This window comes from Zootoca vivipara, chromosome 11 (genome assembly GCF_965207765.1).
Source record: "Zootoca vivipara chromosome 11, rZooViv2.hap1.1, whole genome shotgun sequence".
Classification (NCBI taxonomy): Eukaryota; Metazoa; Chordata; class Lepidosauria; order Squamata; family Lacertidae; genus Zootoca; species Zootoca vivipara.
In genome coordinates this window covers 54,800,506-54,826,872 of record NC_142594.1, presented here as the reverse complement: position 1 = coordinate 54,826,872, position 26,367 = coordinate 54,800,506, and the positions used below count along the sequence as shown (strand labels likewise).

Genomic DNA, 26,367 nt, shown 5'->3' with positions numbered 1-26,367 from the left:
ATTGACTTTTAATGCATTCCTATGGGAAACGGTGCCTCGCTATACGAAATTTTCGTAGGACGAATTGAGTCCTGGAATGAATTAATTTCGTCTAGCAAGGCACCACTGTATTACTTCCCTTGATCTAGACACTAGACTTCCATATGTTTCTGTACATAATAGCTCTAGGTGTTCATTTATTTTGCACCGGGATTTTATAATGCAGTTCTCTGCCCTAGGCACTTCTGTTAGTCAAATGTCCCATGAATCAAAACGTTTCCTCATGGGACTGACAATTCAGCCCAGTCGTTTCCTTCTCCTTTCTACTCAAGGGATCTCCCGTTTTGCACAGCCGCCCCAGCCTAGCTCAGGAGGAGCCCTAGTCTTCTTCCTGGTTTCCTCCCAGGTACTGCTGCCACATTGCCAAAGGAACTTGTAATCCCGAGGCTGGATAGGTGCCCTTCAGGGCCTTGGCCTCCCCGTCCCCTCCTTGGGCCTGGGCTCATTTTGTTTCCATTTCCTCCCCTCGCTCCCCAGGGACTTGAAGCGAGACGTGGCTAAGAAACTGGAGAAGCTGGAGAAGCGAACGCAGAGGGCGATTGCCGAGCTAATAAGTGAGTGAGCGTCTGCGGGGGAATGTGTGAAGCAGTGCTGGAGGCGTCCATTGCGGTGCTGAGCACCCCACAGGTCCCATCGCCATCTAATTTTGGCTCTTGCTCAGCCCTCTTTGCCTCCCCTTGGTATCCCAGTGTCCCTGCCCCATTCCATAAGAAGCCGCCTTATACCGAGCCTGACCGCTGGTCCAGCTAGCCCAGTTTTGTCTACACTGGCTGGCAGCTGCTCTCCATGATTTCAGGCAAGAGTTTCTTCCAGCCCTCCCTGGAGATGCCAGGAGGGGTTGAACCCGGGACCTCCTCCTTACAAGACAGATGCTCTCCCTCTGAGTTGCAGCCCTTCCCCAGGGAAACTTAGCTCAGCTTGAATTCCTAATGTGGATTCTTGGCAGGCCAAGAGGCAGAGATGAGTCAGGTTGGCAAAGAAGCCAGAATGCTTCCTCCTCCTCCTTCTGCTGCTGCAACAAGCTCCATTCCCGCCCCCCCCCCAAATGTCTCACAGGACCAGGAGAGGTATGAAGTGGGAGGAGCAAAGGCAGGCACACCGGCATAGTCTCTGATTGCCTGGAGAGGAGGAGACTTAGGCAGCTGTCAGAAGGCAGGGACCTTTAGTCTCCACAGCTGCCTCATAGGGGCAAGACCTCCTGAGAAAGGCTGCTGTGCTCATTAGGCCTGGCTCTCCTGTGCAGATCCTGTATTTCTAAGAAAGTTAACATCACCTACTTGGTGTGGTTTACTGCGTGCTCGCTTCAGACAGGCAACAGTTGCTGAGTGGTGTTTCTGCTTCCCTCGCAGGAGAGAGGCTAAGAGGCCAGGAGGAAGATCTGGCGTCGGCGGTTGACTCAGCAAAGCAGGAGGGGAGCGATTCGGACTGAGGCGGCCTGTCGGACTGACTCAGAGAAACAGGTGGCCCTTGCGCGAAGCTTCTCTTAACTCTCTGCTGGACGAGGGGACCAAACATGTTGGACACAAATCCACAAAATGCAAGGAGCAGGCCTGGTGTTTACGTCTCCTCCAGGCAGGCTTTTGCTTGGGGGTGTTGCTGGCGAGCAAACGAGTGGGGCAGAGGACGTGCAGGGGAGAACTGGGAGGGTGGACAAAAGATATGAGCCTGCAGAACTGGGAATCGCTTACAGAACTGTGTCCCTATGCATCCGTGCAGTACAGCAAAGGACAGACCTATATGAAGAGGACCCAAGGAAAACGTCACACATCCCAAAAAAAAACACACCATCATAATATGAACTGCTGCATTTTAAATGAAATAGGGAATTCTCCCTCATGGATTTTCACAATACAAAAGCACACGGGTGTTTAGAGAGTCCTTGGTCTCTTGCATGCCAATTCCAGTATGCTCGGCAGACTTCCTCGAAGTGCCCCTAGAAAGTCATGTTGGGGAAGAAGCTGACTTGAATGTGGCTTATCCACATATCAAAGGGAGTTGGTCTCAGGGCAAGGACCCTGGATCCTGCCAACAGGATCCTGGCAACTGCTGAGGGGCCTGTAGTTAGATCTAGCACAGATTTTCCATGTGCACCCGTGTTTCAGTGGATGCTTCAAAATCCCCCAGCCCAGCAGCTATCAGGAGACACTCAGAAGGATTGCCGCAGGAGACACTCAGAAATGCAGCAGAAAGCCCTTTGTAAAGTTTGCATAGGAAGCACATTTGCCAATAACCTCGACTTCTCTCAAAGGCAGTTCCCTACCAGTAATGCCACTCCTCAACTGGGCGGAAGAAAGATGAGACCCTCGTGCTCTTGGCTGACACAGGACCCCCCCCCCCTCCTTCCTCCAGTCCTGTGCGTGCCGCAGCCTAAGCAAAGGCCCTTGCAGTTTGTGGCACAAGATTTCGGCTTGGCAAAAGAGCAAGATTGCTTTGAAAATCCGGCCCAGGAGTCTGCCCTTGCGAGAGTTATTGGCTGTGATCGGGGAGTGGGTCGGCTTTTTTCAAGGGAGGCCAGCCCCTAAGGCACTGGGCTGCCTCTCGTGGCCAAGACCCACAGTTCTGTAAGTCGTTGTTGTTGCTGTTGGAAAAGCCCTGTCCTTTTGTACCCCAGATCTCTAACCCCTATAGATAAGTTGTTCTTCCTGCTATCGGCTTGCAAAACATCACCTGAGTGGCAGTCCCGCTTTATGCAAAGCCACTGACCAGTTCTGAGCACATCCTACGTGGGGCAAGTCAGCGGGTGTCTCCTGGAACAGTTTTGCAGCAACGCCACTTCTTTGTGGGTTGCTAAAATAACAACCTCTCTTGCATTGCAGCCTGGGATGTTAATATTTCATTTCGACATGTTTTCAGATCTGCCCACCAGCTCCCAACTTTATAAAATCTCGATCCTCGTGTTCTTTAATCGATTCACCTTCAGTCATGTAGAGGTTTTTTTTAAAAAAAAAAATTAAAATGTTCTAAAGATAATGTGCAGTGTCTTGTACTTTATTTCACGTTCCTGGGTGACTAAATAAAAAACCCAACTGGGAGATGCACCATCTGAGACAGCGTCTCGTGTATGGATGTTTTCTGGACAGAAGAATAGCTCTGGGAAGCTGAATTAGGCCTGCCAGTCCATTGAGCCACGTGACATCAGGCAGACATTCTCTGTGGCAGGTGAAGGTGTGGCTGAGCCAAGACTCCATCTGCCTCTCAGGTCAAGTCGTTTTATTAAGTAAGGTCAGTGACCAGTATCAAGACAAAAAAATTACAAAATTTAAAAGCCCAGGACAAGATAAAACGATATAGCATTGCAGAGACATTTAAAAAACAGTTCTAGGGGGTCATTTAGCTGCCCAGAAACCCTTCTGACCTAGAAGTATCCTATCGGTCAATATATATTCTACTAATCCTGGGAGCTAATCGTTGCATGTCGTCTTTTGATTGCTGCTGCACAAAATTTGGCCACCTTGTACAATGGAACCTTGGTTCCTGAACTTAATCCGTTCTGGGAGTCTGTTTGATTCCCGAAACAGTTTGGAAGCCAAGGCGTGGCTTCCGATTGGCTGCAGCAGCTTCCTGAAGCCAATCGGAAGCCGTGCTGGGTGTTCAGCTTCCAAATAACGTTCGAAAACCAGAACGATTACTTCCGGTTTTTGTTCGTTCAGGGGCCAGAACGTTCCGCTCCCAAGGTGTTCGGGAGCCGAGGTTCCACTGTATATTATAACAGGATTTCTGTTGAGCAGCAAAATAGCAAGAAACCAATTGCAGCATCCAGTATATTTCTGGAGTATTGACACTGAAGCACTGAAGAAGAACTTGTTCTACAGCTTTATTGTTTCGCCAGAGTCACAGGGACAGCATCTCTCCAAATATTTTTCCCAGCCTAACCTACTTCGCAGGGCTATTGGGAGGGAAAAGTTGGCAGAGGGAAAGCCATGGGGGAAAGTTGGGGTGTAACCGCGACTAAACTGAACAAAGGCTCTAGCGAAACAGACAGGTTGCAAAATGGGCTGGAGCAGGAAGTGGCTGGTGCAGCTGGTGAGGCAACCTGGTTGGGGAAACTCCGATTTCAACAGGTTGCATGCAAAAGCAGTTTCCTGCTCTTCTCTACAAAGAAGGAGTTTCCTGCGGGAAATCCGGAGCAGTTCCTTGAAAAGCGCTCAGGACCTGCCTTGTTCTTCTCAGAAGACAGACGCTCAGCCAGCAAAGTACAGATCCCGGGAATGATGAGAGGTCCGTGGTTGCTCTTCCTGTTGGTTGGCGTCACCCTGGTGGTGGCTGCCATCTCTGACGGGCCATTGACCACCTTATGATCTCTCCAAGGGAGATGGCGGCATCTTTGACCGCTCAGAGTTCGGCGTTGCGTGTAGCAATATTTTTTACCTATCGGGCTTTGCCGTTCAACACAGCGAAAGGCTGAAAAGGGAACAATTGGAGCGGGCGGCGGGCATCTTTCAACGATGAAAATCTGTGGGTTGGTTTGCAAAGCGCCATCGTGGAATAGGGTCCTGTGGCATTTTGGTGTCGGGCACGGTAAAGGCATATCGGAAATAAGTGCGAGGTCCGTTCTTGGCCCCTCCTTTTGCCTCCCGGCCTACCTCACAGGGTTGTTGTGGGGATTAAACCAGGGTGGGGGGGAGAGAGACCATGTGCGTCGCCTTGAGCTCCTTGGGAGGGTGAAAGGTGGCATAGGAATGCAAGGAGCAGGGCAAGAAAAGTCCTGGGTTAACCTGACAGGCTGTTTTAAATTCACTGTCCGGAATTCTGATTCCAGCTCGGGGTTTCCTGGGAGGGTGACACCTGGCTTGAGAGCAGTACATGTGAAAAGGACCTAGGAGTCTTGGTAGACCACAGACTTGACATGAGTCAGCAGTGTGATGCAGCAGCTAAAAAAGCCAATGCAATTCTGGGCTGCATCAATTGGAGTATAGCATCTAGATCTAGGGAAGTAATAGTACCACTGTATTCTGCTCTGGTCAGACCTCACCTGGAGTACTGTGTCCAGTTCTGGGCACCAAAGTTCAAGAAGGATACTGACAAGCTGGAACGTGTCCAGAAGAGGGCAACCAAAATGGTCAAAGGCCTGGAAACGATGCCTTATGAGGAACAAGCTTAGGGAACTGGGTATGTTTAGCCTGGAGAAGAGAAGGTTGAGGGGTGATATGATAGCCATGTTCAAATATATGAAAGGATGTCATATGGAGGAGGGAGAAAGATTGTTTTCTGCTGCTCCAGATAAGCGGACACGGAGCAATGGATTCAAACTTCAAGAAAGAAGATTCCACCTAAACATTAGGAAGAACTTCCTGACAGTAAGAGCTGTTCGGCAGTGGAATTTGCTGCCAAGGAGTGTGGTGGAGTCTCCTTCTTTGGAGGTCTTTAAACAGAGGCTTGACAGCCATATGTCAAGAATGCTTTGATGGTGTTTCCTGCTTGGCAGGGGGTTGGACTGGATGGCCCTTGTGGTCTCTTCCAATTCTGTGATTCTATGATTCTGCCTCTTACCTTCCCTCTTAATTCTTGGCATTTTTTTGTCCATCAGGGAGCACGGGTCGCTAAAGCCTGGTGGAAAAAGTGGATACAGGAAAGTAGGAAGGAAGTGGCCCCAACCCCAAGACCTGGAGTGTACGGCCCACTCCGCGATACAACAAGACCCACACATCGCAATAGAACAGCAATACCTGGGAACTGAAGTCAGTCGGTCTTCACCTTCCCCACCTTCTCCCACTGACTCTTTCCCATGGACCCTTAGCTCTGTAGCACCCTAAGTTTTTTCATGGCCACACCGCATGCCTGCATTTGTGTAACTTGCTCCTGAAAATTAAGGCTCTTGACTCTGGCTACGTTCCCGCTCCCCCCGTGTCGGAGGCAGACTGCCCCTGAATGTCAGTTTCTGGAAATCGCAAACGGGGAAAGTTGCTGTCGCGCTCAGATCCTGCTTGAGCTTCCCAGAATGAGCATCAGAGTGAGGAAAGGATGCTGGACCAGACAGGACTTTTTAGATGCTCATGTCCATTTCCTGAGCCACCTCCAGAGAAGGGCAGCGAAGGCATATTCTCTCTTTCTAGAATATCTCAGTCAATGATAGCCATCTTCGGGAGATTGCGGACTCTCCATCCTTGGAGGTTTGTAAGCAGAGGTTGGATGCCTGTCTGTCATAGATGCTTTTGCTGAGATTCCTGCATCGAAGGGGGTTGGACTAGATGACCCTCGGGGTCCCCTTCCAACTATATGATTCTGTGTTTCATTTTCTTGTTATATGGAGCTTTAATGTTATAGCAATAAACACTATTGACCTCTGAATTACTTGTGTGTTGCCTTGTGTCGATGCACGGGGTTAGGTCTGCTATTCCGGATCAGGTGGTGGTGATGGTATATATATTTTTAAAAGCATACCTTTGCCCCTGCTGCACCTTCAACCTGGGTGAATCCTCCCCCTCATTGCCCTAATTAGAAAAGAATTTTTTTGCTAATTGCATGGATGATGGAACAGCTCGCTTGGCCTGATTCCCGCTGTGTCATGAAGCAATGACCGGTGAGTGGTGAAAGCCGTCTCTTCTGCATTGCTTAACTGCAGAATTACATTGCAGTGCACAGGGTGGAGGTGGGGCGGTGTCGCCTGTCGCAGGATGTTAAAATGCATGCGCCACTGATCAATATGAAGATGAACTCCTGTGCCATGATAAAACACTATTAACAGAAGGATTGATACAATATCATAGGCTGGGATCTCTAACCAGAACGTGGAAGAATCTCCCCAAGTGTAGAATAAATGCTAGCAGTGTAAATGAATCCTTAAATTATCTTGGTCGCCATCTTCTGCAAGCTGGAAGGTGTGCAGAGATGGGCGATCAGGATGATTGACGGTCCGGAAACCAAGCCTGATGTGGAATGGTTGAAGGAGTTGTGTATGTTTAGCCTGGAGGAGAGGAGACTGATAAGAGATACAAAAGCCACCTTCAAATATCTGAAGGGCTGTCACATAGAAGATGGAGCACTGTCATTTAGCTGGTGTGGAGTTTATCCTTCCACCCACTGGGAATAGGCAGGTGAGTAGTGTGCAATAAATTTCCTTTGGGGGTTTAGTCTCAGGCCAACCACTTTTTGCCACCTTAGCACCTAACCATCTGTCAGGGACTGGTTTGGATCGAAAGATTGGGGAATGCAATCGCAGGGAGATCAGCTCCTAACAGAAGAGGAGGGGGAATATTTGCTGCCGCCCCTTTGCTTCTGGCATTTACAGAAGCAGAGAGACAGGCACACACACGCACGCACACACACACACACACACACACACACATATACACAAGCTGCACGGTTTAGAGAGGAGCTACCCAGCTATGAGATAGTAGCTAAGCAACTAGAAGGGAGGGAGCAGCTGGGCGATATATCAATCGAGAGTAGGGGGGAACCCCCTCCCTCCCCCCCAAACTTGGAGGTCCGAGTGTGTCAGAGAACAAAGGAGACACAGGGGGGGGGGGAGGGACTTCCCGTAGGCATGCTTCTTGCTGTGGAAGAAGCAAGAATATTCTTGCAGAGGGTTGACATAATGCTGTAATAAAAGGACTATAAATCTACCAGATGCTCGTTAATTCTTATCGGTGAACTATCAGAACAGAGAGGGGAACTCCCGTACTTGACACCATCTCTCAGGCAGCCATCAGCCCTTGAAAACCCTTAATCCTATTTTCTTACTGTATGTGAAGAGCCCTCCTTGCACCTTACCTGGAGTTCTTTCAGCTACTCGGTTCCTGCTAAGCTGTTTCTCACCAGTTTTTGTGGCGCTCCACGTTCTTGTGTATGTTACTCTGACCTCCCGAAAGAAATCCCACGTCAGTAGGAAGGCTGAACCAACCCAGCATCTTTGGGTACCCAGAATCTTTGCTGTTTGTCCTGCACAGGTGTTTTTTGTCTAGTTCTTTTACAGATCCGAAAGCAGTAAGCACTCTTACGGGTGAGGGTTTATTAATGCAGAGAAGTAACAAGGCACACGTACGTCTAAACGAAACCTAAGCAGACACAGAACAAAAGTACCTAGGCAAAAATGAACAAAAAATGTGGAATAGTGTAGCTTGTGCTCTTTCTGTTGCTGGGGGAAAGAGCTGGTGGGTATTGGCAGCGGGCAAGTCCCTTCGTAGCCGAAGCTGGAAGATGCTTAATCCTGGGCGGGTCTAATGCTGGGCTCTCTCCAGCCCTCCGAGAAACCGCCTGTCCGTGTAGAAAGCATTGCACTTCGTGGACTGATAGTCTGATCAGTGGAAGGGAGCATCTGTGCAAAGTGTGCTTGGCAAGTTTTAAAAGGAAGCGTCGTGGCGAACCTCTCCAAGAGATGGGAGAGGCAACCCCCTGGCGTTGCTGCGCCTTTGCGCCAAGATTGGCTGCCCTCGTTTGCATTTCCCGGACCAGTCTGTGCGCGTCTTAGAAGGCTGGTTTGGGGGCGAGAAGAGAGGCTACAGAGAACGCCTCGCTAGCTGGCAGGATGGTTGCAGGCACCTCTCGGCGGATGGAGGCCATGGCCATGGCTCAAGCTGGTCCTGCACCCGGACATCCGTCTGACGTGCCAGTGGCCTTTGATGCACCTGGCCACATAGCACATGCCGTGGATCACATTCCCTTCCTGCAGTGGAAAGATCCGTGGGAGGCAGTGAGTCATACCTGCCAAGTTGCTGTCAGAGAAATAAGGGTCCGGGCCGGAAATAGCAGACCGGAAGTAGCGCTGCCGCCATTTTGGAACTGGGTGGAGCATGCTCAGAAGTGACTTTTGATGCTGCTTTGCCCAGGAACAGCTGGAAACACGGGGATTTCCCGGGGTAAACGGGAGACTTGGCAGCTATGCAGTGAGTACGGGAAGAGGCTGCCAACAGCAGCTAGAACAAGCATAGGCAAACTCGGCCCTCCAGCTGTTTTGGGACTACAACTCCCATCATTCTTAGCTAACAGGACCAGCGGTCAGGGATGGTGGGAATTGTATTCCCAAAACAACTGGAGGGCTGAGTTTGCCTATGCCTGAGTTAGAACTTTATATGCACTCCAACTGAGGAGGAATGGCTTAGGAAACTGATGGACTATGCTGAAATGGTGAAATGGACTGCAAAAGCTAAGGGGACATAATGACAAAGTATTTAAGGGAGAATGGAGACCACGGATGGATTATCTATCAAATTATTACTCATACATGAAGTTGCCAGCAGGAAATAATAATAAATTTGTTATTTATACCCCACCCATCTGGCTGGGTTTCCCCAGCCACTCTGGGTGGTTTCCAACAGAATATTAAAAACACAATAAAACATCAAAGATTTAAAACTTCCCTAAACAGAGCTGCCTTCAAATGTCTTCTAAAAGTCAGATAGTGGTTTATTTCCTTGACATCTGACGCGAGGGCGTTCCACAGGGCGGGTGTCGCTACCGAGAAGGCCCTCTGCCTGCTTATATTGAAATATAAGCAGTGGGTTATTGGAAGAATGAATGACAGCGGGGTTTAGAAAATTAAAACGTGTTGTAAAACAGCTAGCAAAAAGGAGTAAAAAACAAACATTAGGAAAGGAGGGGCGAGAAGTCAATAACAGAGAGAGAAAGAGAGTTTGGAATATTTTTGGAGATTTAATAAAAATGATATGGAAAAAAAGAGCATGGGAAGAGGCCACTTGGTCAGTCAAGGGGTGGGATTTCCGAATCCCCAATGAGGGTCAGGTTTGAGGAGGGCCATTTGTCTTCCGTTAGCGGCCCCGGGATGTGGTTCTCTGGTTGCAACGGCAGAACCCAGAGGCTGAGTCCAGCCCTGCTTTCGGTTTCCCACAATGCACCACACTGATGCTAAGTCACGGGCATTGTGGGAAATCATTAGAATGGCTTACCTGCCTGCTCAGGATGCCAAGCCAGAGTTGGGGGGGGGGAGGACGGGGTCCCAGGGCAGGGGTTGGGGTCCTGGCAAGTGCCATAGGATGCCGAGCACTAGTGCAGGACTCCTCCCCTCCCTCAAGACAGACGGGTGCCAACAAGACTACTGTGATGCGCTGTATGTGGGGCTGCCCCTGTGCTTGGTTCAGAAATCTGGTATAAGGTTACCAGATTTTTTTTCAATGAATCCGGGGACACTTTAATTAATTACTACGCATTCAGGACATTGATACTGGAGCGATGGCGGTGGCAGAGGGGCGGCCGACGCCTCGACCTCAACCGCCACCTTTCCCCTTCCTCCGAGGCTCCTATCTCCTTTCTTCATGAGCCTGGGCAGCCCCTGAGTTGTTGGTCCTTTGGTGGTGGTGGGGAAGCGGTGCGCGGTGGGTCAGGCATGGAAGGCGGAGAAGGAGGGATGAGAGCAGCGGCTGCTGCGAGGCTCGGCCAGCGCGATGCCTCCCTTCCCATCGGAGCAGCCCCAATCCCATTCCTACTTGCGTGCAAGCAGGAGAGGGCGGGGATCCCTCAGCTGGGAAGGGAGGCTTCCCGTTGCCTAACTGAGGGATCCCTGCCCCCTCCTGCTTGCACACAAGCTCCGATAGGCAGCGTGAAGCCTCCCTTCACAGCTGAGAGATGCCATTCCCGCCCTGCTCCTGCTTGCACGCAGTGGCGGAGGAAGCTGCTTTGTCACCCGGGGCGTCAAATTGCCATGGCCGGGGGGCGGGGCAGGGCATCACTACATAATGATGCATGCGTTGCTACGTAATGAACCTGTGCATGCGTACAACGTAGAGGGGGATCGCAACCCCCCAGCAACTTCAAAACGGAGCCTAAATGGAGCATCCAGGCTCCAGGTAGATAGCCCGCTGGACGCTCCGTTTAGGCTCCGATTTGAAGTCGCGCGGGGGGGGGTGTGTGATCCTCTCTACATTGTACGCATGCGCAGCATCCCGCTGCACATGCGTGCTACGTAGAGGGGGATCGCGCCCCCCCGCGACTTCAAAATGGAGCCAAGCGGGCTTTTTACCGGGAGGCAGGAGGGGCTTGCCTGCGGAGTCGCTGGGTGGGGCGCTGACTGTCACCCCCCCCGAGTGGAACCCGGGGTGGACCGCTCCTATCGCCCCCTTGCTACGCCACTGCTTGCACGCAAGTAGGAGTTGGGAGGCTGCTCCGATAGGCAGCATGAAGCCTCCTTTCGCAGCTTAGTTGCTGGGGTCAGGGAAGGTGGAGGCAGCCCGGAAGGTGCATCTTAGAGCCCCTGCACCACCATCCGATGGGGGCTTCCGAGCAGCTCCTGAAGCCAGCCAGAGCCAACTGCTCCAGGCTGCTGAGGCTGCCACTGCTGCATTTCCCGGGGACATTAGATGAAATCCGGGGATGGAATTTGCCCAGGCTGCCTATGAGCTAAAAAGTCGGGTCCAAGTTTTTATTTCAAACAACTTGGTGCCCCAGAGAGACTCCCCACCTGCTCTCTGCCCTCACCTGTACCTCATGCTTGGCTGCATGCTTGGGGCCTCCATCGCCTGCCCCTGTTGAATGTGTGTCTTCTGTTGGGGCAGCACCCCCTCTCAGCACCAAGGCCACCACTAGTGCCAGCAGCCAGAAGCACTGCATCGCTCTCGAGGCGCTCCGAGGCGCCGCACGACTCTTTGCGTCTGGATTTGGGAGGGGAGAGAAGCTCCTGTTGGTGGAGGAAGAAGCAGGGAGAGAAAAAAATCAGGGGCAGGAGAGGAAAATCAGGGGCAGGGGTTTAAGGACCAAGGAAGTTCCCCGAAACATCACCTTTGCCTAGGGGAGCTGGAAAGGGCAACAAAGGTAGCAACTAAATTGGGGAGCGGTACAGAAAGCCCGCAAATTACGCTTCCTTTAGTTACGCGACCGCCACTGTACGCGGGCGACCGGAAAATAAAAATAATGAATTGGAAAAATAGGGTGGGGGGGGGGAATCAAAATGTGCAGTAGAAAAAATGCCAGAAAGAAGTGGGAGAGCAGGAAACAGCTGTTTGCAATCCCATCAAGCATTGCACTAAGAATGGACAAGCATTTGGGTGTTGTCAGAGAGTTGGAAAGTGAGATCACAGTGCCGGATTTATGTATAAGCTAAACAAGCTATAGCTTAGGGCCCCGTTCTCTTGGGGGCCCCCAAAAAAATTAAAGGAAAAAAAACTGGATGTACATTTCCAAAAATATAAGATAAAAAACGAATAAAACCTACATACAGCAACAGTGTTTTGTGTTGTGTAGGCTCCTATGATGTAAGTCACGGGCCCCGCCTGCTAAACCTGCTCCCTAAAATATCACTGGTTTGCCCATTTCTATATATAGGGTGCCTACATTCTGCTATTTGTAATTATTAGTAGTTTGCATCATATATTTACACCTATTATTATTTCATGTTATAGCAAGTTTCTAGAGACTAGAACTGCCCTGAGACCCTCAGGTATAGGGTGCTATATAAATTCAATAATAATAATAATAATAATTTTCTGGTGGTTTTTTTTTTTACATTTTTTTAACGACTCCATTTTTGGTCTTCCTGACTTTTCATGTGTTTTTCTCTCTTTTTTTGGGGGGGGGGGACCGAAGCTTTGCTTAAGTTGTGGGCTTACTGTGTTACAAAAGTAATACGGGATGATATTGGCAGTTGTATTAATCTGAACTTTAGGGCCAATTATCTGTGCCCTTGGAAGCATCTTCCAATGTTCAGTTTTCTTCCAAAGACCATGACAGGTTCTATGTTGTGCGGACGCCTGCTTATCGTCTTCCAAAGCAACCACTCTATTCTGAACTTTAAAATGGAAAGCGTAATGCTGGTGGCCAACAAAAGAGGTTTAAAGACTCTCTCAAGGCAAATCTTTAAAAACGTAGTATAAACACTGACAGCTGGGAAACACTGGCCTGCGAGCGCTCCAGTTGGAGAACAGCCTTGACCAAAGGTGTCATGGGTTTTGAAGACACTCGAACTCAGGACGCAAGGGAGAAATGTGCTAAGAGGAAGGCACGCTTGGCAAATCCACACCGTGATCAACTCCCGCCCGGAAACCAATGTCCCCACTGTGGAAGGACGTGTGGATCCAGAATTGGCCTCCACAGCCACTTACGGACTCACTGTTAAAACCATGTTTATGGAAGACAATCTTACTCGGCTACGAGGAATCGCCAAAGAAAGAAGACAAGTCAGGAGCAAAGGATTCCTGCATTGTGACCCTCTTGTGGCCCCTTCCAACTCTAAAATTCTATGATTTTGGGAGAGGGGAGTCACAGCATCAAGCCAAGCTTGGCCCCAGCACCTCTCTGTGTGGGGAACCTCCACCCCATAGATTTAATTAGGTCCATTGGGGTCCTGAGGCCTTTTGGCCATGCCACGCTAATTTGCCCTGCCCCTGATGCCACGTGTGGGGCAGGGAAGGTCACAACTGGGCCTGTGGGACTCACCTGGCACTCCAGCAGACCCAAAAGTCAGCTGATCAGCAGCGCAGGGAGACCTAGGTCACCTGGCGGCATTGTGACGTCAGGTGATTGGCAGGTGTGTGGCCCCGCCCATCTGCCCAGGTTGGTGGTGGTGGTGGGGAGATAAGAATCCAGCCCACCAAATGGGTTCAGTCCCACATCTCTGGCGCAAAACTGAAAGGATGAAGAACAGGAAATATTAGATGGCTTAAAAGGGAGGATTTGGGGAAACAGGTCCCTTTGGTGGCGACTGGCATGTGCGAATGAATCACTGAAGATCAAACGCCGCTGGCAATTCCATTGACTGATAGGTCATTTATTTATTTAGTCCATAAAATTTACATACCACCGGATTGTAATTGTTTTTTAAAAAAATTAAAAATCCAAAGTGGCATGCGAAAAGAATGAAACTACAAAATTCACGATAAGAACAATTTAAAGCAGCTGTTTAAAATCTTTGGGAAATAATTAAAATCAACAATAAGCTAAGGTTTGTTTGTTTGTCTTTTTAGTTTGGTGTTTGTACTGATTAAAATAAAAACTATAAAAACAAAACAAAAACAACAATAAGCTAAACACTGAATAAAACAGAGGCCAACATTCTATGTATATGGGGTAGGCCTGCCCAGACAAAAAGGCCTTCTCCCCGTTCCTCCTTCCACCCACCCCCACTCAAAGAAAGCTGTGCAGGCAGCTATCTGATGGAGGGAGGGAGGGGGAGAAGGCTGGAACTACATCAGATAGCTGCCTGCAAGGCTTTCTCTGATGAAGGGAGGAAGGGGGAATTTCAATGGGGTGGGGTGACAATTTTTCCCCCCGATCTGGGTACCACCTGACTTTGCTATGCCACTGCCTGCGGCTCCGGCAGCAGGTGATGAATTCCTTCTGCCCCTGTGGATTCTGCCACCCGAGGCAGTCACCTCGCCTTGCCTCATGGGTGGACCGGCCCTGTATCTAGCCCAAGTCCATGTGATTCAGGAATCGCAGCTAAAAAATCCCTGGCCGTCTCATAAGCCATGTCAAATTTTTCAGCTTTCAGAATCCCAAAACGAGAGGTGCTAAAAAGTTCTAACATGGCTTGGGAACACAAAATATTCTGGTTAAAGGAACATGATTTGGTCTTCTTGGGCAAGCACAATGTGTGTAAACATGAACAGAAATCACTAAACGCTATTGCCATGCAATCATATTATTATTATTCTTATTATTATTTAGATTAGTATCGTGAAGCCCGTTAAATTAATGGGTGCTAGAACGGGAGGTGGAAGCAGAGCAGCGCCGGAGGAGCAGCGCCGGTGGCAGCCCAGGAGAGTCCCGGTTTGGGTGAGTCCGTGCAGGCAAAGAGGCCCCTTGCGGGCTTTTCGGGGGGACGGGGACACTCAGACACTCAGCCTCGCGATTGCACCGCCCGCTCTGCTCGCAACACCCTCCCCCCTCCTCCTCCGCCCCGCGTGCGCTCTGCCTCTCTCTCCGCTTTTCCTTAAGCGTCGCAGGCTGGGAGAAAAGGGCTGTAAAAGACAAACTCGCTCTCTCGTCGTGCCCCGCAGCCGAGCGCAGAGAGGGAGGGAAGGCCGCGGTCCTGCCGCTACTCTCACGGGCCAGGGAGGGTTGTCAGGAGGCGGCGGCGGTGGACCAAGATGGCAGCATCGGGCTCCTCCTTGTCGTCTTGCTGCTGGTCGCCAGGGGGGAGCGTAGGCGGGAAAAAAGGGGGGAAAGCAGCCTCCTCCTCCCCCCGCTTTAGCGCAAGCGCAGTGAGGCGCTTGTCTGGCCGGGAGTGGCGGTTGGTGGCCGCAGGGAAACGGTAGGCAGAGGGGTGGGGGTGGGGTGGGGAGAGAGAGAGTGTGTGTGTGCATCCAGTCCCTGTGTCCGTGGGGCACATGCACAGTAGCGCGGACACAGGGACACAGGGACATTTCAAAAAGGAAACATTAAAATTCTTTGGTTTTCCAAAAGCAGTTCATGTGCTTCTTCATCAAATGTAGAGCTGGCTGAAGGAGCATCTTCACCCCCATCGTTCAGCCCGGACACTGAGGTCGAACTCCGAGGGCCTTCTGGCGGTTCCCTCCCTGCGAGAAGTGAGGTTACAGGGAACCAGGCAGAGGGCCTTCTTGGTAGTGGCACCCGCCCTGTGGAACACCCTCCCATCAGATGTCAAAGAAATAAACAACTACAGTATCTGACTTTTAGAAGACACCTGAAGGCAGCCCTGTTTAGGGAAGCTTTTAATATTTGATGAATTGTTGTACAGTCATAACTCTGGTTACGTTCGCTGCGGGGTGCGTACATCACGGGTTATGAACGCGCTGAACCCGGAAGTGCCGGAACGGGTCACTTCCGGGTTCGGCGATTTGCGCCGAATGATGTCACGCACATGTGCAGAAGCGCCGAATCGTGCGGCGAGCATGCGCAGATTCGGCACTTCAGGTTGTGTACTGCTCTGGTTGTGTACGGGGCTCCGGAATGGATCCTGTTTACATCCAGAGGTACCACTTTATTTTAATATTTTGCTGGAAGCCACCCAGAGTGGCTGGGGAAACCCAGCCAGACGGGTGGGGTATAAATAAATAAATGATGATGCCAAGCTAAATGTTCTCCAGTCACAAAAATAATAGCAGATTTGAATTCCTCATACCCCAAAAAGCCGTGTTTTGAAGGCCACTCACTGAAGAAATTTGCAAAGATTCACCCCCCAAATGATGGCTAAAATAGCCACCCGACCTCTGTTTCAAAACCTCCCATGGAAGAGAGCGTGCCAACTTGCATGGATCCTTAATTGAACCTGTCGCTCAGACCCCCCACCCCCCGTTGCTGGTCACACTGTTTTCACCCCATCCTCATTGCCAACCTTGCCTCTTTCTGTTGCAGGCAGAGTGGAGCTGTTCTGAGTGCAGATGCATCAATGGCAGATGGGTTTGGAGGTGGAGGCCTGGGTGTGGGAGTCCCACAGCAAGTATCCCTCACCGTCACCAATGTAAAGGTCGCTGCAAGAATTCTCCCTGTTAGCAACGTAGCCTTGGCAGCCCCTCCAGTCTCTGAAGACGCACGGACTGGTCCAGGAGATGCAACCGAGGCTATTCCACCCCGATGCAAAGTCTCAACGAGTGAAGTGTCGGCTCTTCGATAGGTTCCCCGCGGCGCTGCCAGCTCTTAATAAAGCATTTGCAAAAGTCGGTGGCCTCGTTTTGTCCGAAAAGAAATTTAAAAACACCCTCTTAAGCTGGGCGGTTTAAAAACAGCTCGCAAGGATGAAGGCAGAAAGTAGCAGTATTATTATAACCGGGAAGTGGAAGGGGAAGGTAGAATATAACATGGAAGAATGGCATAAAGAAGGGTAGGATCTAGCTATTAAAGATAAATTAACATGAGCCATCAAGCAGTGGCAGAGCATATGCCCACGCTGCCCAGGGTGGGTGTGCTTCCAAGGGGAGCGAGGCATGGAGGGAGCCGCGTGCACCTCCCGATCCTGCTTCCTTCCTCTCCTCTTCCCTTCCCCCTCCGTTATTTACTCGTCTGCCTCCTTCCCATCCTCTCCCCTGCCTGCCTGCGAGTGTCCTGGGAGGCTCCCTGCTGTTGCCGCACTACCGGGATGCTCGCAGGCAGGCAGGGGAGAGGCATAGCTGCCAAGTATCCTGTGGGGTGGGGTGCCGTGTATGGGCTCTCACGCTTGGGGAATGATGGCGGGATGCCCTGTTCCTGCTGCCTATGTCAGTGGCGGAGCTTCATCCTCCGGCACCGGGGGCGGGGAGCAGGCGGGGGCGGCGCTGGTGCGCGTTCTGGGGGCGTGGTGTGCTGCCCATAGGGGCGGGGCGTGTGTTCTAAAGAAGGGGACCACCACTCATTGGGGCGTGGCGCGCGTTCTGGTAGCGGGGACTGCCGCCTAAAGGGTGTGTGCGTGCCCAGTGTGGGCAGTGGGGATAGCCACGATGGCGCCCTCGGGATCGCGCTGCCCGGGGCGGAGCGCCCCTATCGCCCCCCTTCCTATGCCCCTGGCCCACGTGACTTCCTGCTTCTTGGTTCATGGAGGGAGGTGGAGCCGAAATTCCCCTTTCTTTAAGGCTTAAATTGACGTCGGAATGAGGAGTTTCGGTTAAAGCAGGGGTCAGCAAACTTTTTCAGCACTGTCCCTCAGACCTTGTGGGGGGCCGGACTATATTTTGAAGAAAAATTTGAACGAATTCCTATGCCCCACAAATAACCCAGAGATGCATTTTAAATAAAAGGACACATTCTACTCATGTAAAAACATGCTGATTCCAGGACTGTCCGCGGGCCGGATTTAGAAGGCGATTAGTTTGGGGACCCCTGGGTTAAAGTATGGATTTTTTACGAATTTTTCAAGCTAGGTGTCTTCCCTGAGCTGTCAAGTCGAAAGGATACATTCAGGCATGATATCTGTAACATTGCAACAACTTCAAAGATGTGCCCCCCCCTGTCATTTCCATAGCAAACTAGTACTATGTCTCTTCTGTTAGATTCTTACCCAACTTAGTCCTTGAATTTAGTTCCCCTTTCCAGAACAAGAAGCGCTTGGGAAACTTCCTTCCCGCTTTCGGAATTCATCCCCCTCTCCAAACCTCTCCCTCTGGGTGCTCATTCTCTCCCCACACCTCCTACACCATCAGCTGGAGCTTCTACCCTCCCCAAATCCCGGACGCGAAGAGTCGTGCGGTGCCTCGGAGCGCCTCGAGGGCGATGCGGTGCTTCTGGCTGCTTCTGGCGCTAGTGGTGGGCTTGGTGTTGAGAGGGGCTGCCGCCCCACCAGGAGACACCATTTCAAGAGTGGCAATCTTGGTGGAAGGTGGCGGAGGCCCCGAGGATGCAGCCAAGCAGGAGGCACAGGTGAGGATGATAATAATAATAATAATAATAATAATAATAATAATTTTATTTATACCCCGCCCTCCCCAGTCAAAAACCGGGCTCAGGGCGGCTGACACCAACAGAATTACAATAAAACATAAAAACAATTAATTAAAATACAGATTAAAATACCGTATTAAAATTTAAAATGCAGCCTCAATTCAAGTATTCCATAAATCCAAGCCATGAGGGAGGAAAACACAGGGGTCAAGCTGAGTCTAACCCAAAGGCCAGGCGGAACAGCTCTGTCTTGCAGGCCCTGCGGAAAGATGACAAATCCCGCAGGGCCCTGGTCTCCTGGGAAAGAGCGTTCCACCAAGTTGGGGCCAGTACTGAAAAGGCCCTGGCTCTAGTAGAGGCCAATCTAGCCATCTTATGGCTCGGGATCTCCAGAATATTGTTGTTTGTGGACCTTAAGGTCCTCCGCGGGGCATACCAGGAGAGGCGGTCCCGTAGGTACGAGGGTCCCAAGCTGCATAGGATGGAGTTTTGGTGGAGGCACCCGAGTTGTTTGCTCCTTTATACCCTAGCAATAGAAACTTGGGCACAGCTTGGGGGCTTCTAGTCAGCCTGGGCAGCTCTCTTGCCTTATGTCCAAGGGGTCTGTGTCCTGCCAGAGTCTCAATGAGCCCTACCTTGCTGCTGGTTTCTATACTAGGTTTTAGATCATAGCTGCCAAGTACCCCGTTTTCCCCGGGAAACCCCCGTTTTTACTTACCTTTTCCCGGTGGTCCCCCGTATCACTTCGTCTCCCGTTTTTCTCCGTTATTTTCTCCTGCCGGTGGCCATTTTTTTCCTTTCCAATTTGCCCTTCTATGGGCACGCATAGACGCAACTTCCGGTGTTGGCGACGGCCATTTTTGGTGCCCATAGATGGGTGGAGCGACACCGGAAGTTGCGTTGACGCACTTCCTGACATATGTACAAGCGACTTTCGAAGCCGGCGGCGGCCATTTTAGGTGCCCATAGAAGGGCAAAGCGACACCGGAAGTTACGTCGACGCAACTTCCGGTGTCACGCGGCTGCCGGTCCCGGATTCTGCAGTACAGGAATTGGAAGGTAAGTTTCAGATTCCCAAAACAAGAGGTGCTCAAAAGTTCTAAAATGGCTTGGGAAAGTTCTAAAAGGTATTTTGGTTAAAGGAACATGATTTGGTCTTGCTGGGCAAGCATAATGTGTGTAAAACTGAAAAGGAATCACTAACCATGATTGCCAAGGACCAATCTTATTATTATTATTTAGCATTGCCTGACATTTCAAGAAGGCAACATTAAAATTCTTCGCTTTTCCAAAAACAGTTCATGTGCTTCTTCCTCAGATATTGAGCAGCCAAACTAAATGTTGTCCAGTCACAAAAGTAATAGCAGATTTGAATTCCTCATACCCAAAAAACCCCACGTTTTGAAAGGCACTCACTGAAGAAATTTGCAAAGATTCACCCCCTAAAATGATGGCTAAAATAGCCACCCGACCTCTGTTTAAAAACCTTCCATGAAAGAGAGCGTGCCAACTTACACGGATCCTTCATTGACATACCTGCCAAGTTGCTGTCGGAGAAATAAGGGACCGGGCCGGAAATAGCAGACCGGAAGTAGCGCTGCAGCCATTTTGGAACTGGGCGGAGCATGCTCAGAAGTGACTTTTGATGCTGCTTTGCCAAGTTCCAAAATGGCCACCGCGCCAGAAGTCGCACTGCCCACGCAACTGGGCAGAGCAGCATCAAAAGTCGCTTCTGAGCATGCTCCGCCCAGTTCCAAAATGGCCGCCGCGCCAGAATAAACCGGGGAAAACAAAAAAATCTGTTTTTTCAGCTAGGAACAGCTGGAAAAACGGGGATTTCCCGGGGAATACGGGAGACTTGGCAGCTATGTTCATTGAAACTGTAGCTGGCCCCTCCACTCATTGCTGGTCACACTGTTTTCACCCCATTCTCCTTGCCAACCTTGCCTCTTTCTGTTGCAGGCAAAGTGGAGCTGTTTTGAGTGCAGATGCGTCAAAGGCAGATGGGTTCGGAGGTGGAGGCCTGGGTGCGGGAGTTCCATAGCAGGTGCCTGGCCTCACCGTCACCGAAGGAAAGGTGGCTGCAAGACCTCTCGCTGTTAGCAACGTACCCTTGGCAGCCCCTCTTCTCTCTGCCCCCCCTCCAGTCTCCGAAGAAGCACATACTGGTCCAGGAGATGCAACCGAGGCTATTCCACCCCGATGCAAAGTCTCAACAAGCGAAGAGTCAGCTCTTCGAGAAGTTCCTCATGGCTCTTCCAGCTCTTACGTCTCAATAAAGCATTTGCAAAAGTCGGTGGCCTCGTTTTGTCAAAAAAGAAATTTAAAAACACCCTCTTAAGTCGGGCGGTTTAAAAACAGCTCGCAAGGATGAAGGCAGAAAGTAGCAGTATTATTATAACCGGGAAGTGGAAGGGGAAGGTAGAATATAACATGGAAGAATGGCATAAAGAAGGGTAGGATCTAGCTATTAAAGATAAATTAACATGTGCCATTAAGGTAAGACGGGGAATATGCAGGAGTGCACATTTTTATTCTCATTTATTTATGAATATTACTTTGTAATAATAATTATAACAACAACAACAACAACAACAACAACAACAACAACAACAACAACAACAACAACATGTAGCCACTCCAGATCTAGATCTAGATATACCCTTCAAATTAATTTTTGTTTGTGAATCCTTCTTTGTTAATCGTGTCCTCCCTCAAAGAGGGCACATGTTGTGGTGAGACCTGGCAACAAACCCTTGTGCTGTGGGTGGGTACGATTGGATAGCCACAACACCCAATTGGTAGGTCCCTTGATGCTGGGTTCAATCTGACCAATGGGATGCTGTTGTTGTTGTTTAGTCGTGTCCGACTCTTCGTGACCCCATGGACCAGAGCACGGCAGGCACTCCTGTCTTGCACTGCCTCCCGCAGTTTGGTCAAACTCATGTGAGCACTCAGGGCTGATTTCCTTCAGAATGGATAGGTTTGATCTTCTTGCAGTCCATGGGACTCTCAAGAGTCTCCTCCAGCACCATAATTCAAAAGCATCAATTCTTTGGCAATCAGCCTTCTTAATGGTCCAGCTCTCACTTCCATACATCACTACTGGGAAAACCATAGCTTTAACTATACGGACCTTTGTCGGCAAGGTGATGTCTCTGCTTTTTAAGATGCTGTCTAGGTTTCTCATTGCTTTTCTCTCAAGAAGCAGGCGTCTTTTAATTTCGTGACTACTGTCACCATCTGCAGTGATCCTGGAACCCAAGAAAGTAAAATCTCTCACTGCCGCCTTTTCTTCCCCTTCTATTTGCCAGGATGTTTTTAGCAGGCACCAAAAAGTGCATAGTGAAGGCACCTTCCAGATTTCAAGAGGCAGGGAGTTCCAAAGTTTACCTGTTGTTACACATGCGGAGATATGTGTAACTGATAGACCAGTGGTCTGACTTGATGCAAGCAGTTCCTTATTTTCTTATGAAGGCAGCCATGTCGTTTATTCCTTATTCCCCCATGGAGGCCCCTACCCAACTGTGAGACCACAACGTTCATGTGATGGGGAAACTCTGAGGTTCCAACGGCTAAAGAGGTGCTTTCATGATGTTCCTCTCTCCCCTGGAGGAGGACTTCCTTCCACCTTGAGGACAGACGACAACCCTGAATCTTCTCCCCTTCTCATTCTCTCCAGGTCACCATGCCCAAACCCAGACCCAACAAGTTGTGCAGCTTCTGGCTGCTGGTGCTGCTGGTGGGCTTGGTGGTTTGTGGGGCTGTCGCCCTGCAGGAAGACTCAGCTCCAAGAGGCTCCAAATTGGGGGAAGGAGATGGAGGCCCCAAGGATGCAGCCAACCAGGAGATGCAGGTGGGTGCTGAATCATAGAATCGTAGAGTTGGAAGAGACCACAAGGGCCATCCAGTCCAACCCCCTGCCAAGAAGGAAACACCATCAAAGCATTCTTGACATATGCCTGTCAAGCCTCTGCTTAAAGACCTCCAAAGAAGGAGACTCCACCACACTCCTTGGCAGCAAATTCCACTGCCGAACAGCTCTTACTGTCAGGAAGTTCTTCCTAATGTTTAGGTGGAATCTTCTTTCTTGTAGTTTGAATCCATTGCTCCGTGTCCGCTTCTCTGGAGCAGCAGAAAACAACCTTTCTCCCTCCTCTATACGACATCCTTTTATATATTTGAACATGGCTATCATATCACCCCTTAACCTTCTCTTCTCCAGGCTAAACATACCCAGCTCCCTAAGCCGTTCCTCATAAGGCATCGTTTCCAGGCCTTTGACCATTTTGGTTGCCCTCTTCTGGACACGTTCCAGCTTGTCAGTATCCTTCTTGAACTGTGGTGCCCAGAACTGGACACAGTACTCCAGGTGAGGTCTGACCAGAGCACAATACAGTGGTACTATTACTTCCTTGATCTAGATGCTATACTTCTATTGATGCAGCCCAGAATTGCATTGGCTTTTTTAGCTGCTGCATCACACTGCTGACTCATGTCAAGTTTGTGGTCTACCAAGACTCCTTTTCACATGTACTGCTCTCAAGCCAGGTGTCACCCATCCTGTATTTGTGCCTTTCATTTTTTTCCCCCCAAGATATTGTACAAAGGAATTCCTGCAGGGATGGTCTGTCTCGCCAGAGTGGTGCATGCTCTGGTTATCTCTCGCTTGGATTACTGCAATGCGCTCTATGTGGGGCCACCTTTGAAGCTGACCCGGAAACTACAACTAATCCAGAATGCGGCAGCTAGACTGGTGACTGGGAGTGGCCGCTGAGAACACATAACACCCGTCCTGAAAGACCTACATTGGCTCCCAGTACGTTTCCGAGCACAACTCAAAGTGTTGGTGCTGACCTTTAAAAGCCCTAAACGGCCTCGCTCCAGTAGACGTGAAGGAGCGTCTCCACCCCCATCGTTCTCCCCAGACACTGAGGTCCAGCACCGAGGGCCTTCCAGCGGTTCCCTCTCTGCGAAAACCCAAGTTATAGGGAACCAGGCAGAGGGCCTTCTCAGTGGTGGCGCCCGCCCTGTGAAACGCCCTCCCATCAGATGTCAAGGAGATAAACCTGATGTTTAGAAGACACCTGAAGGCAGCCCTGTTTAGGGAAGTTTTTAATAACTGATGTTTTAATGTATTTTTTAATCTTTGTTGGAAGTTGCCCAGAGTGGCTGGGGATACCCAGCCAGATGGGAGGGGTATAAATGAATAAATGAATGAATAAATAAATAAATAAATATTATTATTAGGTGCATGCAGGGCCCTCCAGATCACAATTTCCCATCATGGAATCGTAGAATTGGGAGGTGACCCCAAAGGTCCTCTAGTCCAACCCCCTGCAATGCGGGAATCTCAGCAAAACCATCCATGACAGATGGCCAGCCCACCTCTGCTTAAAAACCTCCAGGGAAGGAGAAGCCGCCTTCATTGGTTCAGATCCTACCCTCTGGAACAGGAGAAAGCAAGCTTGCAATTTTTTTTGAAAGGCACAAATACAGGATGGGAGACACCTGGCTTGAGAGCAGTACATGTGAAAAGGATCTAGGAGTCTTGGTAGACCACAAACTTGACATGAGTCAGCAGTGTGATGCAGCAGCTAAAAAAGCCAATGTAATTCTGGGCTGCATCAATAGGAGTATAGCATCTAGATCAAGGGAAGTAATAGTACCACTGTATTCTGCTCTGGTCAGACCTCACCTGGAGTACTGTGTCCAGTTCTGGGCACTGACAAGCTGGAACGTGTCCAGAAGAGGGCAACCAAAATGGTCAAAGGCCTGGAAACGATGCCTTATGAGGAACGGCTTAGGGAGCTGGTTATGTTTAGCCTGGAGAAGAGAAGGTTAAGGGGTGATATGATAGCCATGTTGAAATATATAAAAGGATGTCCTATAGAGGAGGGAGAAAGGTTGTTTTCTGCTGCTCCAGAGAAGCGGACCTGGAGCAATGGATTCAAACAACAAGAAAGAAGATTCCACCTCAACATTAGGAAGAACTTCCTGACAGTAAGAGCTGTTCGGCAGTGGAATTTGCTACCAAGGAGTGTGGTGGAGTCTCCTTCTTTGGAAGTCTTTAAGCAGAGGCTTGACAGGCATATGTCAAGAATGCTTTGGTGGTGTTTCCTGCTTGGCAGGGGGTTGGACTGGATGGCCCTTGGGGTCTCTTCCAACTCTATGATTCTATGATTCTGTGGGGCAACCCTTGAGATATTTGAAGAGAACGTGTGTTCTGTCCATTTGCCCCGCACAGGGTACGATTCCTGCGTCATCGTATGCAGAGCCAATGTGGGCATAGAGGCAGCAGTGCCAGACTAGGGCCTGGGAGAGGCTGGGGTTCAAATCCTGGGTGGCCTTGGGCTTGTCGCTGCCTCTCAGCCGAATCCACCTCACAGGTCTGTTTGGGGGATGAAGCAAGGCAGGTGAGAACCATGCAAGCTGCCCAGAGCTCCTTGGAGGAAAAGGAGAGATTTACATGCCATAATTATAAATAAAAAGTACAGTACTGTATAATAATATGCTCAGAATTTTTATCTGTGTGTTTGGTTGTGGGTATAGTAAAGGTAAAGGTACCCCTGACCGTTCGGTCCAGTCGCGGACAACTCTGGGGTTGCGGCACTCACCTCGCTCTATAGGCCGAGGGAGCCGGCGTTTGTCCGCAGACAGTTTTTCCGGGTCATGTGGCCAGCATGACAAAGCTGCTTCTGGCGAACCAGAGCTGCGCATGGAAACATCGTTTACCTTCCCACCGTACCTATTTATCTACTTGCACTTTGATGTGCTTTCAAACTGCTAGGCTGACCGGAGCTAGAACAGAGCAACAGGAGCTCACCCCATCGCAGGGATTCGAACCGCCGACCTTCTGATCAGGAAGCCCAAGAGGCTCAGTGGTTTAGACGACAGCAGCCAGTAGGGGCGTTGCATGGCAGTGGCGGTTGTGGGCCAATGCAGCCTGGGCAGGTGAGGGGTGGGGGCACAGGCAACATGATGGGAGATGTCCTAGATTTGGGACAGAAAATGTTGGAGGGTATGGGAATCTTGCCCCCAGGGATCTGGCAGATCCCTCTTCCCCTACTAACCCATAACAATACTCTTTGATCATGTCCCAACTTGCTTGCCTTTTCTCCAAACTGAAAAGCCCCACGGGTTATATGACCTTTTATTCCCGAGCAACAGGAGCTCACCCCGTCATGGGGATTCGAACCGCCGACCTTCTGATCAGCAAGCCCTAGGCTCTGTGGTTTAGACCACAGCGCCACCCGTGTCCCACATAGGGGTAGTAGTAACTCCCAACTCCTACCCCCTGACTCTGCCATGTTCATTCTCCCAAGCACCTTCCTTTTACAGGGAATGAGAGTCAGGCGGTCCACTAGATGGAGAAGTTTTGCCTGCGCTTTGGTCAGATGGATGAACGGCCGGAGGATTGTCACAATTCGTCCAGGGTGCCTCGCCGGCTTGAGAGGCCGCTAAAAGTCTCGAGGCGATCCGAAAAGGAAGCGTTAACAGTGCCAAGGCACCCCCGTCGTCTCCCAGTCTTTTGGGAAATGCACAAACAGGCGGAAACAGCTTTGCAAGAACCCGGCGACGATACAACCTCCCTGCGCTGTTGTCTTTCGGGGGAAACAAGGGCTTGTTTTAGCCGCCGTGCAAAAATATCCCTCTTTTCCCAGACCTTTGGCTAATTAAACAATCTATATCGTTGCAAACTGTGTGTGTGCATGTGAGGTTTTTTTTTGGGGGGGGGCTACTATCTTCGGAAATAGTACACAGAAGTCTTCAAGGGAGGCTGTGCAGAACATGTGTTGAATATTTGCTTTATGGTAATTTATGGACGTAAGGTAAAGGTAAAGGGGCCCCTGACCATCAGGTCCAGTCGTGTCCAACTCTGGGGTTGTGGCGCTCATCTCGCTCTATAGGCCGAGGGAGCCGGCGTTTGTCCGCAGACAGCTTCCGGGTCATGTGGCCAGCATGAGAAAGCTGCTTCTGGTGAACCAGAGCAGCACACGGAAATGCCATTTACCTTCCCGCCGGAGCGGTCCCTATTTATCTACTTGCACTTTGATGTGCTTTCGAACTGCTAGGTTGGCAGGAGCTGGGACCGAGCAACGGGAGCTCACCCCGTCGCGGGGATTTGAACTG

At 50.3% G+C, this 26,367-nt stretch overlaps 1 protein-coding gene and 3 long non-coding RNA genes across 5 annotated transcripts in view; 3 read left to right on the top strand and 1 right to left on the bottom strand.

Moving 5' to 3' along the window:
* Positions 1 to 3,009, top strand: part of CCDC12 (coiled-coil domain containing 12) — a 29,389-nt gene extending 26,380 nt beyond the window's left edge. The window contains exons 6-7 of the mRNA XM_060280999.2: positions 517 to 593; positions 1,389 to 3,009. Of these exons, the coding sequence (XP_060136982.2) occupies positions 517 to 593; positions 1,389 to 1,468 (157 nt within the window). The 3' untranslated portion in view covers positions 1,469 to 3,009. The remainder of the gene's footprint in view (positions 1 to 516; positions 594 to 1,388) is intronic.
* A 4,963-nt stretch (positions 3,010 to 7,972) lies between these two features.
* On the bottom strand, positions 7,973 to 15,042 carry LOC118091825 (uncharacterized). Of its 2 annotated transcripts, none has more exons than XR_009558430.2 (4): positions 14,898 to 15,042; positions 13,360 to 13,548; positions 11,407 to 11,605; positions 7,973 to 8,641 (listed from the first exon to the last, which is right to left on the bottom strand). It is a non-coding gene; the product is annotated as an uncharacterized LOC118091825 (long non-coding RNA). The 2 variants fall into 2 exon arrangements; XR_004693446.3 differs by having other exon boundaries at positions 11,413 to 11,605.
* LOC148684320 (uncharacterized) lies at positions 14,586 to 16,544 on the top strand. Its single transcript, XR_015946485.1, has 2 exons — positions 14,586 to 14,697; positions 16,240 to 16,544. It is a non-coding gene; the product is annotated as an uncharacterized LOC148684320 (long non-coding RNA).
* Positions 16,545 to 21,849: 5,305 nt separating this feature from the next.
* LOC148684319 (uncharacterized) lies at positions 21,850 to 25,934 on the top strand. Its single transcript, XR_015946484.1, has 2 exons — positions 21,850 to 22,090; positions 25,576 to 25,934. It is a non-coding gene; the product is annotated as an uncharacterized LOC148684319 (long non-coding RNA).
* The last annotated feature ends 433 nt before the right edge of the window (positions 25,935 to 26,367 follow it).